The 17,089-nt window shown below is 43.0% G+C and overlaps 2 protein-coding genes across 2 annotated transcripts in view; both read right to left on the reverse strand.

Annotated features, from left to right (window-relative positions):
- Positions 1–632: 632 nt before the first annotated feature.
- Positions 633–8,815, reverse strand: PSTK (phosphoseryl-tRNA kinase). The gene is made up of 6 exons (XM_077822983.1): positions 8,522–8,815; positions 5,535–5,826; positions 5,035–5,233; positions 2,524–2,599; positions 1,860–1,953; positions 633–1,602 (listed from the first exon to the last, which is right to left on the reverse strand). Exons 1-6 carry the CDS (start codon positions 8,735–8,737, stop codon positions 1,403–1,405), a joined length of 1,077 nt encoding a protein of 358 aa, XP_077679109.1. The 5' UTR covers positions 8,738–8,815; the 3' UTR covers positions 633–1,402.
- A 2,930-nt stretch (positions 8,816–11,745) lies between these two features.
- The window catches only part of LOC144268283 (disintegrin and metalloproteinase domain-containing protein 9-like), a 43,480-nt gene continuing 38,136 nt past the window's right edge, over positions 11,746–17,089 (reverse strand). The window contains exons 21-22 of the mRNA XM_077822980.1: positions 16,051–16,103; positions 11,746–13,998 (exon numbers count right to left, since the gene is read on the reverse strand). Of these exons, the coding sequence (XP_077679106.1) occupies positions 13,917–13,998; positions 16,051–16,103 (135 nt within the window). The 3' untranslated portion in view covers positions 11,746–13,916. The remainder of the gene's footprint in view (positions 13,999–16,050; positions 16,104–17,089) is intronic.

The raw sequence follows: 17,089 nt of genomic DNA on the forward strand, positions 1-17,089 counted from the left end.
TCAATCTCCCCTGTTGAAGCTCTTCGACTTCGTATAAATAATAATTTGGGGAGCCAGGAAAAGACACTGAGTCTGTAGCCTGGTAGTTCGGGCATTCACCTGGGATGTGGGAAAGGCAGGTTCAAGTCCTTGCTCCAAATCAGCAGAGCATAAGGATTAGAACCAAAAGTCTCCCTGCTGCCAGCTGCGTGCACTAACTGCGGCATAAGTTTTTTTTCTATTACTGTGCTGATTCAAGGGGATAAGCAGCATAGTGCTAGAGAAAGCTATACTAGCATAAGCAGCAGGAAAACTTTTAGTTACAGGGCCTGAATCTTGCCTGGCTTAATATTAAACACTTTATTACCTCTACTATTAATTACCTAAAGTAGCCAGACACTGTCTGTTTTTCAGGGAGCGAGAGAATACCATTCTTCTCTCCACACAGTGCAAGTGTCAAGTCTAGAAGATGCATTGCTGCAGGTTTGATTTGATCTCTGTTGCCAAATATTGCAGAGTAGAGAGCATGTAAATGTGATACACATTGACCGTGTGTTACTTAGAAAGAAAGGCCCAGCAGGTGCAATCAGTTATCCACATTACTATAACAAACAACAGCCGTGGAAGACAAAAGTCAAAGTGTACAACAAAGATATCCTAATACAATCTCTTTATTAATATTACCTAGCATCATACAGACATTAACCAGTTAATGTAATACTGTGTGTACTATTAAATAAGACAATTTATAATTTCCTATAATTTTTTACAGATGCTATGATTCACGCTATTATTATGCAGGATGATGACGGTCCCAATAGGAACGATGACTTTGATAATATAGGACGATGTTAATTACTGAGCGCAAACAACATTTGAGACCAGATCTTTTCTACTTATGTACATCATTGTTGCCTAGCTATAAATACTTTGGAAGAACAAAGGATTGGGAGGAAGATTTGAGCTTCTATTATTTGTTCTATGGAAAAACGGTAAGTGACATTGAAAAAAAGAAAAACTGGGATAATATGAGATGAGAAAGGAACAGAGAGATGGATACATGGAAAATCTAGGAAATACAGAAGCAAGGACGAAGAACATTAAGGATGGAGGAGCCACGGAAGGAGTTCAAAGATTTGCACCAAAGATGTTTTAAGAGACACAGATTAGAATTCAGGGGACTACAGCTCCAAAATCTCTTTCATCTTCAAAACTCATTTTTTCCTATTGTTGGCCTGGTCTTAAAAATGAAACACCTGAGTTGTTAATGTTTTTTTGGTTTCATAACATTGTGACAGAAATGAATTTATAAATTAACATCAACCTTCACACATGGCAGCAGTGGCTTCCTCAGATAACTTATTCAGCAGACGGCGAACACTATCACGTTTCTGGCATTCCTTACACTGAAAACACAGTGTGCTCATTTAAAAAAAACCTTCATCGCTACATTGTCAGTCACTTGTTGGAATGAAGTAATGACATTTGTAACAAATTCACCGCTTGGCAGACAAAATTGATATTTTTGATGATTCCCTTGTCGTAAATCTTCCAAAAACTCTGCTTTAAGCTTATTAAGTTCTTCTGCCAGAATCTTCATCTCACTTGGAAGTATATTTTTATCTAAAAGAAAAATAAAACTATAGTTTTATCTTCACATGCCTGCTAAGTTTCAAAGAACTAGGCCTGGGTCCTATGAACACTAACTTTAGTGGGACTTCTCATGAGAATAAAGTTTCACACGAGTTTTACTTGCAGGACCCTAGGGTCTAATCTTATACTATTTCAGTGTACGGGTATTTCACAGTTTCAGCCTTATGTTAGTTACCAGTTGAGCTATATACCCGTGGAGAATGACAGTTAGAATATGCCATGCATACCTTTCACATCCTTCATTGTTTGAGAGACAATTCGTCTGAAAGCCTGATCAGCTTGGTGGAGAATACTAGCTGCACAAATGGCTCTGTCTGTTTCCTATCCAAGATCAAGAGAAAGTTATATTTAAGAGTAGAAATGCATCCAAAAATGTTCAGTTTCTTTAGAATTTTACCCGCTTCTGTGTGTCCCTCTCCTACTGTATGTAAGTAAGTATTCATGATTCAGGGGCAGATTACAGCATTTAGCCACAGCTTTGTGTTGGGAGTAGCATGGAAAATGCACCATGGCATTACCTCATGGCGTGTCTCTGCTTTTCCCCGGTACAACTATCTGTACCACCCCTTTAAGGGGGACAGCATACGATTTCCCTCCCAATGCGGTCAGTCAGTTGTGGGAGGCATTATTTTAACTACTGTAGAACATATTCAAAGCTTGTTAAAATGCAGTCCAGATGACTTAATTAAGAATTTGTGGCACAGTCACTATTTTTCATAGCGAAAACTCATTCTGTACACAGTCTTTTTCCTCTGTGCTTTTGCAAGCAAGAACTGTGGAAGGAATTTCTCATTTTTAGACACCAAGGTGAACAGCATAACTAAAAATGCACAATTAAGTCTTTCAATATAATCTGCAGGAGGGTATTTGTTTAAAGACAATTAGTACTACCTTTTGCTCAGTATTTTCCTCAATTTGTTTCACTGGATTTTCCAAAGCAGTAACCAACAAATTAATCACCTGCAAACTAAAAAACAATGTTATTGACACCTTTTCTCTCATTTTGTAAAATCAACATATAATGGCACAAAAAAACCCAAACAGCTGATTCTCAGTTAAGGTTGCAAAGTAAATAATGTAAATCTTAGACAAGACAAGGGAACAAGAAGAACATCACAACAACAAAAAATACACATTACAAATTATGGAAACTATCACAACTATCACTTAAAGTAAATTACATAAATATGTTATTACTATTACAGTTCCAAAATTCAGTTAATGACAGTACTGACATTTGAAAACTCACCATACTTATTCCTAACAACAGTCTTAACTCTAGCCCAAAATACTGACTTACAAACTTTTTCAAAATGCACACAATGAATTGTATAATTTGCCAGGGTAAAGAGGTTTTGACATATTAAATTGTATAAATCAGGTTTTGATACTTAAAGTTGTACGTCAGTTTTTGACATTTTATTTTATAAAATTTTCTGGAATAAATAATTTATGATTAGTTGAGATAATATCTTTGTTCTTTATATCTATGTAAATGATCCTATCCAAGAGATATTGTTTAAATCTATATCTATCTAAAGTTTCAAGTGTTTAACTTTATTTGACTTCAGTGAAACTTCTCACATGGATACATTTATTCACATGCATAAGTGTTGGCAAGGTCAGTCACAAATCTGTACCATAATTAGGGCCCTACCAAATTCACGGCCATGAAAAACGTGTCATGGACCATGAAATCTGGTCTCCCACCGTGAAATCTGGTCTTTTGTGTGCTTTTATCCTACACTCTACAGATTTCACAGGGAAGACCAGCGTTTCTCAAATTGGGGGTCCTGACCCAACAGGGGGTTGCAGAGAGGCCACAGGTCATTTTAGGAGAGTTGTGGAACTGTCACCCTTCTGTCTGCGCTGCCTTCAGAGCTGGGGAGCTGGAGAGCAGCGGCTGTTGGCCAGGTGCCCAGCTCCGAAGGCAGCGCCTTGCCAGCAGCAGCACAGAAGTAAGGGAGGCCATGGGCAGCAGATGACCCGGCCATTGGGGGAGGCTAGCCCTCGGCCCCTTGCCTTGTGCCTGAGCCCCCTCTTTTCCTCCTCCCTGTCTGCCCCCTCCCCCGCAGGAGCCCAGAGCACCTCCACCATGGACCCGAGCCCCAGGTGGTGCAGCCACAGTGCCCTCAGCCCTGGTGCCCCAGGTGGCCGCTCCCAGCCCCAGGTGGCCACCCCCAGCCCTGAGTGGCCTGGCAGCGCAGCCAAAGCACCCCCAGCCCTGGGCCAGGTAGGTAGCGTGGCCCCAGCGCCAGCTGCCCTGAGTCCCTGTGGGAAATAGGCCGGCCAGCCCCAGCCAGCCAGGGTCAGGGCAGAGTGTGGCGAGGGGATCTGGGGGCGGAGCGTGGGCTGTTGTGGGAGGCACAGCCTCCCCCTGCGTACGATACCCGACGCCCACATGGGTGGCAATACCATACCATGCCACCCTTACTTCTGTGCTGGCAGTGGCTCTGCCTTCAGAGCTGGGCTGCTCTTCAGCTGCCCTTCTCTGAAGGCAGCACCTCCAGCAGCAGCAGTGCAGAAGTAAGGGTAGCAGTACCGCAATCCCCCCTACTTAACATTGCAACCTCATCAAAACTCCCTTTTGGGTCAGGATCCCTACAAGTACACCACCCTGAAATTTCAGATTTAAATAGCTGAAATCATGAAATTTACGATTTTTAAAATCTCATGACCATGAAATTGACCAAAATGGACTATGAAGTTGGTAGGGCCCTAACCATAATAACCATAAGAAGTTATGTAATTTTGGTTATGATGATCATTGCTTTTCATCCCCAAAAAAGAGATTGAAACCCTGTTTCAACTGAAAATCTCAACATGACCTCAACTATGGCGCCATCAGTGTCTGTCCAGATCTTTGTGGAGAAAAAATATCTTAAAGGATTGTGATTTGGGAAAATTAATAAGAATCAATTAACATGAATAATTTTGTAAGGAAAAGGACACCATCTTATTCTTTTCACCTTTGTTTGTAACACTATCCCCACTGTAGAAATCTGCAGAGAATTACAATTGTTTTAAAAATATTAAAATCTAGCTGTGCTCTTAATAAAGGCGTTTTAGCATCTTCATTAGAAAGCTGTTTTCCCAAGAATATAAACAAAAACAAAGCTTAAGAAGACTGTGCCGAGGCATTTTTTGCATGCATGTGTAGAACCTTGTTAAAAATAGGCACAAGCATCCTTTTAAGCCTGCTGTAGAACCACTATTGGCTCAGGCTCTCAAGTTTTAAAATATTTTCTATGTGCAATATGCATTTATATCAATTCCCTGGCTTCCAGAAATAGCTCTACAGAGTGTGTACAACATACTGCACATACGTAGTGCATGAAAATTGCTATTTGCCTCTCTATGAAAGCAAAGTATATAAAGGAGAACTTTAATATCACAACATACTTATCTGCTGAAGTGCATTCGACACTTTTCAGAATTAGGCTATTTTGTTCCCACGTGTTTTTCTCAGGATTTGGTACTTCTATTTTTCTTGCCATTAGACATATGGTCTCATCAGGTAACGGCTGACTTCTCAGACAATTCCTCTGTAAACAGGACTCAAGTGGAGAGTCTAAAAATAACTGGCAGAAGCCCAGTGAATCTAAAAGAATTTCACAAAATATTTGCTTTGAAGAAAATAGTAATTTTAAACTGCTAAACTAATGCTTTCTGAAAACTATGTGTGTGAGAAATAGAAAAATTTTACATAAACTAGAAGTTGCCTATAAGGCAGAGAAACTAGTCCAAGCTTGTGCTTTATTTTTAAATATTTTAGCCATTTAAAATTTATTTTACCATTAAATAACTTCCAAAATGGACTAAGCAGTTAAAGTTCACTGAATCTGCAGAATATTTTGCTATAAAACCTGGAATTAACGCATGTAAAGGACAAAAAAAATTACATTTGCGAGCTAGCTGGTATACTTCATATCTCATGCTTTGATAATAAAAGTTGTCATCCAAAACAAAATACAATGGTCTGGAAGTGGTCGTATTTATTAAGTAATGACAAGATTCGGCATCATGTATTTCTGAAGATATTAATCCTTGTTCTTTGAAACAGGAAACAAAACTTTTCCATGTTGCTTCAGTTCTGTTTGTTGGAGCACATAAATGATCTCCATTAATAAGAGCATGTAAGAAGTGTTCAAGGTACTTTAACAGTTCATGTCGGTACAATTTCCAGCAAGACAGCTATGAAAAAAACAAAGTATTTCACATTTAATATTAACGTTTAATTTAACAAATACTAACTCCCGCCCCCTACGCTTCTCATGTTCCTTCCAGTTCTCCCTTATGACGGTTCTTGTGACTCCTTTCTTCTTCAGCCTTCCACTTTCTTTCATGCTGCCTACTACCCACACCATAGCCTTCCAATTCCATATAAGTCTATCACTTTTCCTCCCCGATGGCCACCTTTGTGGCAAAAGCCCTTATTTAGCACATGTTTAACATCAGGCATGTTCAACATGTTAAGCACATGTTTAACATCAGGCATATGCTAACATGCGTTTGCTTAATAATGATTTAAGCATGTGCTTAACTGCATTGCTGAATCAATGCCCAAAGGTTGATCGCCTCACACATTTTTATGTCTTTGTGCTTGAATGGTGTGCAGTTGTCAGGTGTTATATCTATTTCAGTTTGGATACAAGCTCTTCAACCAGAGAACTTGGGACCATACCTACATGGCAACATTTTCATGTACTTCAAAGGAAGGAGACCTCTTGTTGTTGTCTTTAATTCACTCATACTTAACATATGGCAGCAGATTTAACACTGGCTCATACCTCAATATTTAGACTCCAGAGTGAGGTTTGGGTAGAATTTTGACATTACCGCTGAATTTCTTTGCTCTTGTGTTTAGGAAATAAACACTTAGCTAAAATGAGAGCTGCTAGGCAGGGACAATTGTGGTCCCTCTGTGTCTAAAGTAATTGATTATCGTCCCCTCCCATAGCAGTTGGGGTCTGGGTGTACTCTGCAGGGAAAGGCAGAAAGAGAGGCAAAACAGAGTGGAAATGCGAGAAATGGTCAGAAGTGAAGAGCTGAACGAAGAGATGGTATTGGGCTGCAGGGCCTGTGCCAAGTGCTCACAATGTCCTTTGATTTCAATATAAATTGCATATGCTCGGCCTCTCTCAGGATTTGGCCTTGGCTGGGGGAGGGTAGGACCACTTTTAAAGCTCTGCCCTTGGGTCACCTTCCCCACTAGCTTTCCCCAGAAGAAACCCCCCCCAGTTGGGGCAGAAATTCCCAGGCTCAGCTGTGGGATGGGAACAGACACAATGGCCTCCTGCGTGTGTCGCCCACGTTGAGCTCAGAGGTATCAGGAAGAACAAGCGGCCTTCTGAGGAAGAAGAGGGGGAGTGCCCACAAAGTGGCACTTGTCGGTTGAAAAATAACACTGCCTTAGGCAGTACAGAAGGAGCAGTGCCTGGGATACAGTCTGCATTTGGGGGAAGACGAGGAGGGACCATACAGGGAGGCAACCCTGCCCTCAGCACTGGGGAAGGGTAGTGCCCGGCCACGGTGGGGTCAGCTCCGCCCTCAGCACTGGGGAAGGGTAGTGCCCGGCCACGGTGGGGTCAGCTCTGCCCTCAGCACTGGGGAGGGGCAGTGCCCGGTCACGAGGCGGGGTCAGCTCCGCCCTCAGCACTGGGGGGGGGGTCAGCTCCGCCCTCAGCACTGGGGGGGGGCAGTGCCCGGCCACGAGGCGGGGTCAGCTCTGCCCTCAGCACTGGGGAGGGGCAGTGCCCGGCCACGAGGCGGGGTCAGCTCTGCCCTCACACTGGGGAGGGGCGGGTCAGCTCCGCCCTCAGCACTGGGGAGGGGCAGTGCCCGGCCACGAGGCGGGGTCAGCTCTGCCCTCAGCACTGGGGGAGGGTCAGCTCCGCCCTCAGCACTGGGGGGGTCAGCTCTGCCCTCAGCACTGGGGGGGGCGTCAGCTCCGCCCTCAGCACTGGGGAGGGGCAGTGCCCGGTCACGGGGCGGGGTCAGCTCTGCCCTCAGCACTGGGGAGGGGCAGTGCCCAGCCACGAGGCGGGGTCAGCTCTGCCCTCAGCACTGGGGGGGGGGGTCAGCTCCGCCCTCAGCACTGGGGGGGGGCAGTGCCCGGTCACGAGGCGGGGTCAGCTCTGCCCTCACACTGGGGAGGGGCGGGTCAGCTCCGCCCTCAGCACTGGGGAGGGGCAGTGCCCGGTCACGGGGCGGGGTCAGCTCTGCCCTCAGCACTGGGGGGGGGCAGTGCCCGGTCACGAGGCGGGGTCAGCTCTGCCCTCACACTGGGGAGGGGCGGGTCAGCTCCGCCCTCAGCACTGGGGAGGGGCAGTGCCCGGCCACGAGGCGGGGTCAGCTCTGCCCTCACACTGGGGGGGGGCGTCAGCTCCGCCCTCAGCACTGGGGAGGGGCAGTGCCCGGTCACGGGGCGGGGTCAGCTCTGCCCTCAGCACTGGGGAGGGGCAGTGCCCGGTCACAGGGCGGGGTCAGCTCTGCCCTCAGCACTGGGGGAGGGGTCAGCTCCGCCCTCAGCACTGGGGGGGGCAGTGCCCGGTCACGAGGCGGGGTCAGCTCTGCCCTCAGCACTCGGGGGGGGGGGGTCAGCTCCGCCCTCAGCACTGGGGAGGGGCAGTGCCCGGTCACGTGGCGGGGTCAGCTCTGCCCTCAGCACTGGGGAGGGGCAGTGCCCGGGACACAGCCCGCCCTGAGTGGAGCAAGGCCAGCGCACGTGCCGCCACTCGCTCAAGCCCGAGGAGGGGCTTGGCAGACAACTGCCCGCTACCAGCGCAGTTAGCACTGAAAAGGTTCCACGGCTGCGCAGAGCAGCGCTGGCCAATAAAGGGGAGGTCAATCTACGCTAACCAATAGGAAGGGCAAAATCTGTACTGACCAATGGGTGTTGTTCTACGAGCCCCACTTCTGTCTCTGGTTGGCTGAAGGCCTCCTGCGGAATGAGGTCATCGTAGGTCAGGAGGGCGCAGTCGCAGCCTGGGTCCCCGCGGCGTTGCAGGCTGTGTTTCAGCGCCCGCGCCAGAGTGGACTTGCCCGCTGCCGGCAGCCCGCACAAGATGCACACACCCAGCCGCCGGGTCCCGGCAGCCTCCATCGGGGCGGGGCAACTGACAGCGAGCGGCTCCGTGTCGGGAGGCGAAGACTCGGAGTGGCGCGCGGCCCCTTGCGCGTGCCGTTGTCAGCGCCTGGCACGCCGCCCTTTCAAAAACACGCATGCGCGCTTGCAAGTGTGTTGTCTAGATGCGCACGCGCAGTGTCGCCAGTTTCCCATCCCATGGGCCGGGGTTGGGCCCATCGTCATGGCCGTGCAGACATTCGGGAGGCCGCTGCGCCTGTGCGGGGTTCTCGTCCCTCTGCTCCCCGTTCAAGGCCGTGGGGAAGAACGGGGGTGAAACGCCCCCGCCTGGGGGGCGCTTGGGGGGAGTCTCGGGGCTGCCGGGGCCCAGTGGGGAAGCGGCTGCCCTGCCGGCAGGTGGCCCAGCCTCGCCTCGCGGGCTGCCCCATCTCCCAGACCCGGCCGCTGTTGGATTTTTCAGCTGTATGAAGGTCTCCTTTCCATCGATCGGTCTCCTTGGTTTGTGCAGCTGGAGGCGAAAATAGCCCTTGCCGTGCAATGGGAGCTTCCTGGCAAATCTTTCAGTGCTTCCCCAGCACTTTACGTCTCACACTGCTTCTCAGAGCACCCTGGTGAAACCGCTATGGTAAGCCAAAGGGGGTGGAAACCAAGTACAGAGAGATCCACATTACGGATTGACCTTTGTAGTCTTCCTGAAGTGAATGAGGCTACTTATCAGACTGAGAGCAGGTTTTGCCTTACCTGACATGGATCCCGAGCCCGCAAACTTAGCTGTGTTGATGGAGCCCTGCACAGACATGGTGCTCCACTCGTGTGGGTGAAACTGTGGGGATAGGGGACTGCATTAGTCGGGTCAGCTTGCAGGATCTGGCCCTTGGTTAAGATCCCAAAATGTCTGCAGAGCCAAAATTAGAACTGACCAGACCTAACTGCCCTCCTCTGCTTAGTCAGATTGACTCACTATGTGGCCTCTACAATGAATAGATGCATATAATGTTACTATGTCTACAAAATACCAAGTACAGTATTTTCACAGATGGTATTTTTATAAGTGGTGAAATTATTGTCCACATGTTTTTAAAACCTGAGATCTAGTCAGTCTCCAAAAAAATGAGTTAAATGTTTTTAGGCGTATTCTAGTTTACATTAGAACTTGACTGAAGTTAACAAAAGAATGGCCATATTGGGTCATCCCAAAGGTCCATCTAGCCCAGTATCCTGTCTTCCGACAGTGGCCAGTGCCAGGTGCCCCAGAGGGAATGAACAGAACAGGTAATCATAAAGTGATCCATCCTCTGTTGCTGATTCCAAGCTTCTGACAAAGAGAGGGTAGGAGCGCCATCCCTGGCCATCCTGGGTAATAGCCATTGATGGATCTATCCTCCATGAATTTATCTAGTTCTTTTTTTAGCCCTGTTATAGTCTTGGCCTTCACAAGATCCTCTGACAAAGAGTTCCACAGGTTGACTGTGTGTTGTGTGAAAAAATACTTCCTTTTGTTTGTTTTAAACCTGCTGCCTATTAATTTCATTTGGTGATCTTTAGTTCTTGTGTTATGAGGAGGAGTAAACAACACTTCCTTATTTACTTTCTCAGCACCAGTCATGATTTTATAGACCTCAATCATATCCCCCCTTAGTTGCCTCTTTTCCAAGCTGAAAAGTCCCAGTATTATTCAGCTTTCCTCACATGGAAGCCATTCCATACCCCTGATAATTTTTGACAGGTTTCAGAGTAGCAGCTGTGTTAGTCTGTATCCACAAAAAGAAAAGGAGGACTTGTGGCACCTTAGAGACTAGCAAATTTATTTGAGCATAAGCTTTCGTGAGCTACATCCGATGAAGTGAGCTGTAGCTCACGAAAGCTTATGCTCAGATAAATTTGTTAGTCTCTAAGGTGCCACAAGTTTTCCTTTTCTTTTTGCTAATAATTTTCGTTGCCCTTTTCTGAACCTTTTCCAATTCCAATATATCTTTTTCAAAATGGGGCTACCACATCTGCACGCAGTATTCAAGATGTGGGCATAGCATGGATTTATAGAAAATATATTGCTTCTATATCTTATTGCCTATCCCTTTCTTAACGATTCCCAACATTCTGTTTGCCTTTTTGACTGCTGCAGCACATTGAGTGGATGGTTTCAGAGAACTATCCAAAATGACTCCACGATCTCTTTCTTGAGTGGTAACAGCTAATTTAGACACCATAATTTTGTTTTCCAATGTGCATTACTTTGCATTTATCAGCACTGAATTTCATCTGCCGTTTTGTTGCCCAGTCACCCAGTTTTGAGAGATCCTTTTGTAGCTCTTTGCAGTCTGCTTGGGATTTAACTATTTTGGGTAGTTTCCATCCTCTCCTTATTAGGACATAGAAAATCTCCTAAATTAAGTGGCTTAATACCAAAGTCATTTATTTCATTTGTGAATTACCACAGGTAGATGGCAGTAGTGGTCCCCCTACTGCACCTTTTTCTTAACCACTTCAGTAAAAAAAAAAAAAAAAATTCTGTGAAACATTATTATATATCTTGGAGACATATTTTCAAACAAATGCTCTTAAATAAATTATCTTACCATTAACTCATTTTCCAGAAGTTGTTGCAATTAGAATATATTTGCCCATTGTAAAAAAAAGTACCTACATATACTCAGAAAATTATAGATATGTAAATATTTTTACTTTTTAATGTTACATGTTTCACAAGTATTGATTTACAATACTCAAGCACTTAAAATAAGATGCTATAGAGAAAAATTCTTCTGTCAGTACCACAGAGTATCTTGAACAATACATTTGTAGTCTTTGGGTGAAAGATTTTGGTTGGAGCCCATATATAGTGATTTTATCCATGCAAAATGTGCATCCCTAGGTATTTTGACAGAAAAAACACACTTTCACAGAACATTAATACTTTTAAAACAAAACCAAGAACAAACATTTCCTTCTGTGATTTTAAAAGTATACTTCTATTTTACTTTATACACTATTTTATTAATGTACATAGATAATAGGATACATTTTTATTTTTGTTTAATATGGAGGTTACTGAAATTCTAAGAGAGACACTCTGACTCTACTGCTTGAGTCAATTCACTTAACAAGGTGGGAATAACAAAATGCTCCTTGAAACACTGGATAGTATTTCCATAATAAATTAGATGTGTGAATGCTATTACAACCAATATAGGTATAAACCATCAGTTTTTATCCAGACTTAGTTTGAAATAAATTACAATGCTAGTTTTCAGTAAACGTTTTTTTCCGTATCAGAAGTACCAGTGCAAATGATTTACTGATTCCTGATGTATATACACTACTAGAGTACAAAACTGACAACTTTTATATTTCTTATATTCAAAAAATAAAGGTACTATTAAATATGCTAACATTAACAACTTGTACTAAGATACTGCCAGCATGTCATACTATTATTATTAAAACAATAAGCAATAGGTTAACAATGGGCACACATTTAATATAACTAAAAATAATGGTTGCCTTCCACAGACTGAGAAATTACAAATGGAAGAGACTTAGGTCATCTAATCCATCTCCTTGTCAGTGCTGAGTTTTGTTTTTCTACAGTATATTTTCTGTTTCATTGTCTGGTTCAATTGTAAAATGACAATAAAGGGGTTTCCACTGTTCCTTTGGGAGACAAATCCATAAGTTAATAGATTTTAGGATGTTAGTTTATGCCCCCAAGATTCACACATGAAGCTGGCCCAACAATCATAGATCTCACCATTCTATGTGAAAGAGTGTCTTTGCTATAGTGCTCCCTTCCCTAGGGAGGGGTGAGTGAGCACAGAAAGCAGCTCAGGTAGCAGTGAGATCCATGTTGGGAGGGGAAAGGGATCAGAGAAATGTACATTGTTTCCCCACCAGCCTTATTGGAAATTCCTCTGAGAAGAACCGAACAAACTCAGTTCTTACGGAGCTTTCCTTCACCTTAGGTGTCTCACACAGACTCAGGAGGGAGGGATATGGCCCACAACTGGGAAATCTTCCTGATATTTAGCCTGAAGTGTCCTTTGGTTAATTTTATTTTATCATTCCTATCACTTTGAATCACCTTTAACATTTTCTCTTTTTCCACTGTGTTTTCACCCTGGATATATGTAATAGATTCGCCATGCCCTCATTCCATTAGTTGTCCATTTTGCCAAACTCTGTGCAATTTTAGTTATTTTCTTTTAAATTAAAACTCCTTGCTGATAGTGTCACATTTAGAACTACAAGACTATAATGTGTTCATTTCAGAGCTGATGTATTCCTAGAAATCTCAGATTGTAATTACCAGTAAACATTTAATATGTAGTTAAGCAGCTAGTCTTTTTCCTGAAATGTGTAGTAAATAAGGTAGTACACAAGGATATGTGTAATAAAGTAAAAATTATTGCTGAGGCTACATTCATTATTTATACCCATATTCTCTTCACCAGAATTCTTTTGTTTATTTGTAATAGTTGAGTTTAAATGTAATATTGCTAATAAGTATCACCACTGCTCCAGCCCCAGGACATTGTGTAAAAGGGCTGAAGTGGCATAAAAGAGCCCTAAAAGCCTTGGTTCTGAGGCACTCAGAAGACAGCCGTTATGCTGCCTCCCAAGGATCTCTTCACAGACCATAGCATAAGAGAGTGGTGAGGTAGGGCTCCAGCACAGTGGTCCTGCAGAGATGCCAGGCAGTGCCGCTTCCCACCAGACAGCCCAATGAAGTTGTAACTTAGGCCTCCAGAGCTGCCTGAGTTACACAAGAGCCTCAGAGAGGCTTAGGATTAGGAAGGTGAGTTAAATCCATCTTAAACTCCCCCTCTCCCTGGCTGCTAGTTTTGTGCTGTGCCTCAAAGTCTAGGTTGTGGAAGAGATGATTATTTGTACATATTATAGGTAAGAGTTGGGCTCTTACGCCTTCTGATAAAAAAGGCCTGGGAGGAGCTGGGCACCTGTAACTTCCACTGAAGTTGAATGGTAGGTGTTCATCTCCCCTCAGCATCATGCCTTTTCTGATGAAACAGTCTATTATGTTTCAAAGGTAGTTCTGACTCCTAGGACTGCAAGATTGAGACTTTCATATAACAAAGAAAAAAATAACAATTCTAAAATACATCAGTAATTTACCTTTGCTACATTTTCTTTCAGTTTACTCAAGGCATTTGTCTGAATTTGTGAGGATTCCTAAAAATGGCTTTCAGACAACAGGTCTGGGCGGGACAGGTGGTCGCTGATGAGATCTTGAAGGAGCTGCAGGAAACTGATTTTGTATTGGCTGCCTAAAGAGTGAAAAATACTTTTAGTGCATGTTTGATACCATATTTCAGGAGCTGAGAAAGATCATTAGTATCAGGAAATCTACCTATCCATGTTATTTCTCAAGTGCCTGTTACAAAGGTGTTGAATCTCCCATTTTAAAATATTTTGAATGTTAGTAATTATTTACTATTAATATTATGGTAGCACTTAACAGGCTTTGTGAGATCTCAGCCCCATTGTGCTAGACACTGCACATACACATAATAAGAGACAGTCTCTTTCCTGAAAAGCTTACCATCTAAATAGAAAAGACAAACAAAAGATAAGAGTTGTAACATAGGCACAGAGAAATACTTCAGACCTAAGGTCTTTGATTGCATCTTGGTTTCTGAAGTACTAAGTACACTTTGCTATAAGTGATAATAATCCAAAAAGCTGGAGTATCTTGAGCTTAGATATGGAACCAATTATTTTATTAACTTCAGTGGAAGCAGGCCCCACATTGTAGTTATTAACGTTTTCTTTTCTGGAATTGTGTGTTATTTCAGGACCAACTTTCTACTGGAAATTTCAGAAAATTTGATGGTACATTTTTCTTCACGATGCAGCCATGTACATTCTCATTCCGAAGAGGTTGTCAGTGGCAGCATTTGTGACTGATATAAGGCTGAAGATACAACAATATTTCATAATTCTCTACTGTAGAAACCAGTAAAAAGCATTTAGCACCAATGAAGATATTAATATACTGATATGTAAAGATGGAAGAGGAACTGTTTTGAGAGGTTTTTAAACAGTACTGCTTCAGCATTCCCGCCCCCTACAATATTACCTCAAATGCTTTTTAAAAACAGTTGCTCATTTTTTTTCTCAAGAACTCTGTTTATTTTTGCACTTCTTTTGAATGCTGAGGTGGCTGCATATGATTTCATCTTTCATAAGGCTAATATCAGACACCTACCACAATAATCAGTCTGCAGTCTCTAGTTTGGTTTGTAAGGCATTTAAACAAATTACAACTTGCAAGGGAATTTGTACATCCACATGCATTTAGTGTTGAGCAAACAATTCCCACAATTACAGAAAACTCTGGATGACAGTTCTTTGATGACGTATCCTCGAGGACGGCTATAACACAGTAAGGTATTAAGGAATAAGAGTCAGTAACAGAAGTGTTTTGTAGCTACCCAGACTGCGAAAGAATGCATTGATGTGATGAGTCAGTCATTTAAGACCACTCAGAGAATTAGGCTGATGGAAATACAAGTAGGATGGCCCAGGTAGCTGGGCTGGGCACATACCAGATGCACAGTGGGCAGGAATCCTTCCCACTTTCCCTCCAGGCCACAGAAAAGTTCAGCAGCCACTCCAATGGCTTGAGTAACCTCTGCAGCGTGTTCTCTTTCCCCTGTGAGGATCCTTGGGTCAGGTTATCTTTTGAACATTCCAGTCTCTATTTTGCTATGCAGAAAGTGTCATGTTCCTGTACTAGATATGGACTGACTACAGAGCTTGCTAATACATACCAGATACGTTCATCACAAGATCCTTTAATGCTCTGACAATGGTCCGAGGTTTATTTAAATAAGATATTTTACAAACAATGCCACTTAGCAGTGGAATAGTATAATACAGTTTAGTGTTCTATTACAGGAAGTTCACAGGGAGCTACACATGGCACAGTCCAGGAGATGCACATTCCCTACATGGGCCCATGTCGTCAGCTCCCCACCTTGCATAACAGAAACACTGGTGCTGTTATCTATGCATCCTTGATAGCAGGCTGGATTTGCTTCTTAATGAAGAAAAATGTCTCTCTAGTATAGGGCCATCTTGATAGCATTGTGTGACTTCAGAATGACGACAAGAAAAGATTTTTGAAAACTTCTCTGCAAATATATAAACACTAAATATTGCCTATTTTACAATGTACAAAACACTGTACAAAAGCCACTAGAGAAGAGAGCTAGGAGTGTGCCGGATTTACTAGCCGCTTTACGCCCTTTGTTTGCGATGATAATGCAATGAACACATTTTTAAAAAATACAGTAAAAAAATTTAAAATTACAAACCTTGGAGCAGGAAAATGCGATATTGTAAAAATCCCAGAATTGGTTGTTGCAGGCTGGAAAAGAGAGCAACAAGTATGAAATAAAAAGAAGTTACAAAAAACCCATTAACACTAGACATATCTTTGAAAAAACACATGTGGCTAATTATTAATTATTAATAAATAAAATTATAAATATACTATTGTAAATCTTTAACTGAGAACACTATATACATTTGTCAAAAATAGCAGAATACTTAATACCATTTTTTGACAAAATACCTCAAAAATTATGACAAATCCTTTTCAGTTTTAAGAGTTTAGCATTTAATAATACTTTGAATTTCTATAGAAGTATCTAAGGATCTCAAAGCACTTTGCAAATAATTTATCAAACCTCTCAAATTTCCTGTGAGGTAGGAAAGCATTATCATTGCTATTATACAGATGAGAAAACTGAGGCCCAGGGTCTCACACAAAGATTGTGGCACTGCTGGGAATAGGAGCCAGATCTACTGTGCTTCAGCTCCAGAACTTTCTTTCTCCTCTACAAACTATTACTTTATGACTGAGTGTGTAGCAATTGCCATTAGAAAGTGGCAGTCTGCCATTTTCATGCTGATCTACAGGGAAAATACGTATGTATGTCGGGGTCAGATTATCTGCTCATCCCCAAGGCACTTTGAAAAAATTATAATATCAGAAGGGGCAGCAGAAGGATGTCTGGGAAATGAAAAGCATGGAATTGAAGAGATTAAAAGCCTTTGTGTGAGAAGCATGAGGAGTAGGGGCCTGTGGCATGACCACAGGATTGGGAGCCAGGAAATCTGGGTTCTATTCTGACATCTACCCCAGATTTCCTGAGTGATGCTGGGCAACTTACTTAACCTTCTCCATGGCTCAGTTTCTCTATTTGTAAAATGGGATTACACTCACTTAAATACTGCACTGGAGTGTTATGAGAAGTAAAAAGTTAATATTTGCAAAGCTCTATAAACAATTTACTATTAAATAACGAGAGAACTGAACACAGAAAAAGGAAAGAGAAATTAGAATGAGAG

The sequence above is a fragment of the Eretmochelys imbricata genome, chromosome 7 (genome assembly GCF_965152235.1).
Source record: "Eretmochelys imbricata isolate rEreImb1 chromosome 7, rEreImb1.hap1, whole genome shotgun sequence".
NCBI classification, from domain to species: domain Eukaryota; kingdom Metazoa; phylum Chordata; order Testudines; family Cheloniidae; genus Eretmochelys; species Eretmochelys imbricata.

Coding starts and splice junctions, on each gene's coding strand:
- PSTK (XM_077822983.1), bottom strand. CDS start 8,737: ATGGAGGCTGCCGGGACCCGGCGGCTGGGTGTGTGCATCTTGTGCGGG. Junction 5,827..8,521: donor TCGTAGAACAACACCCATTG/GTCAGTACAGAT, acceptor TTTTTTTCATAG/CTGTCTTGCTGGAAATTGTA. Junction 5,234..5,534: donor ATACCAGCTAGCTCGCAAAT/GTAATTTTTTTT, acceptor AAATTCTTTTAG/ATTCACTGGGCTTCTGCCAG.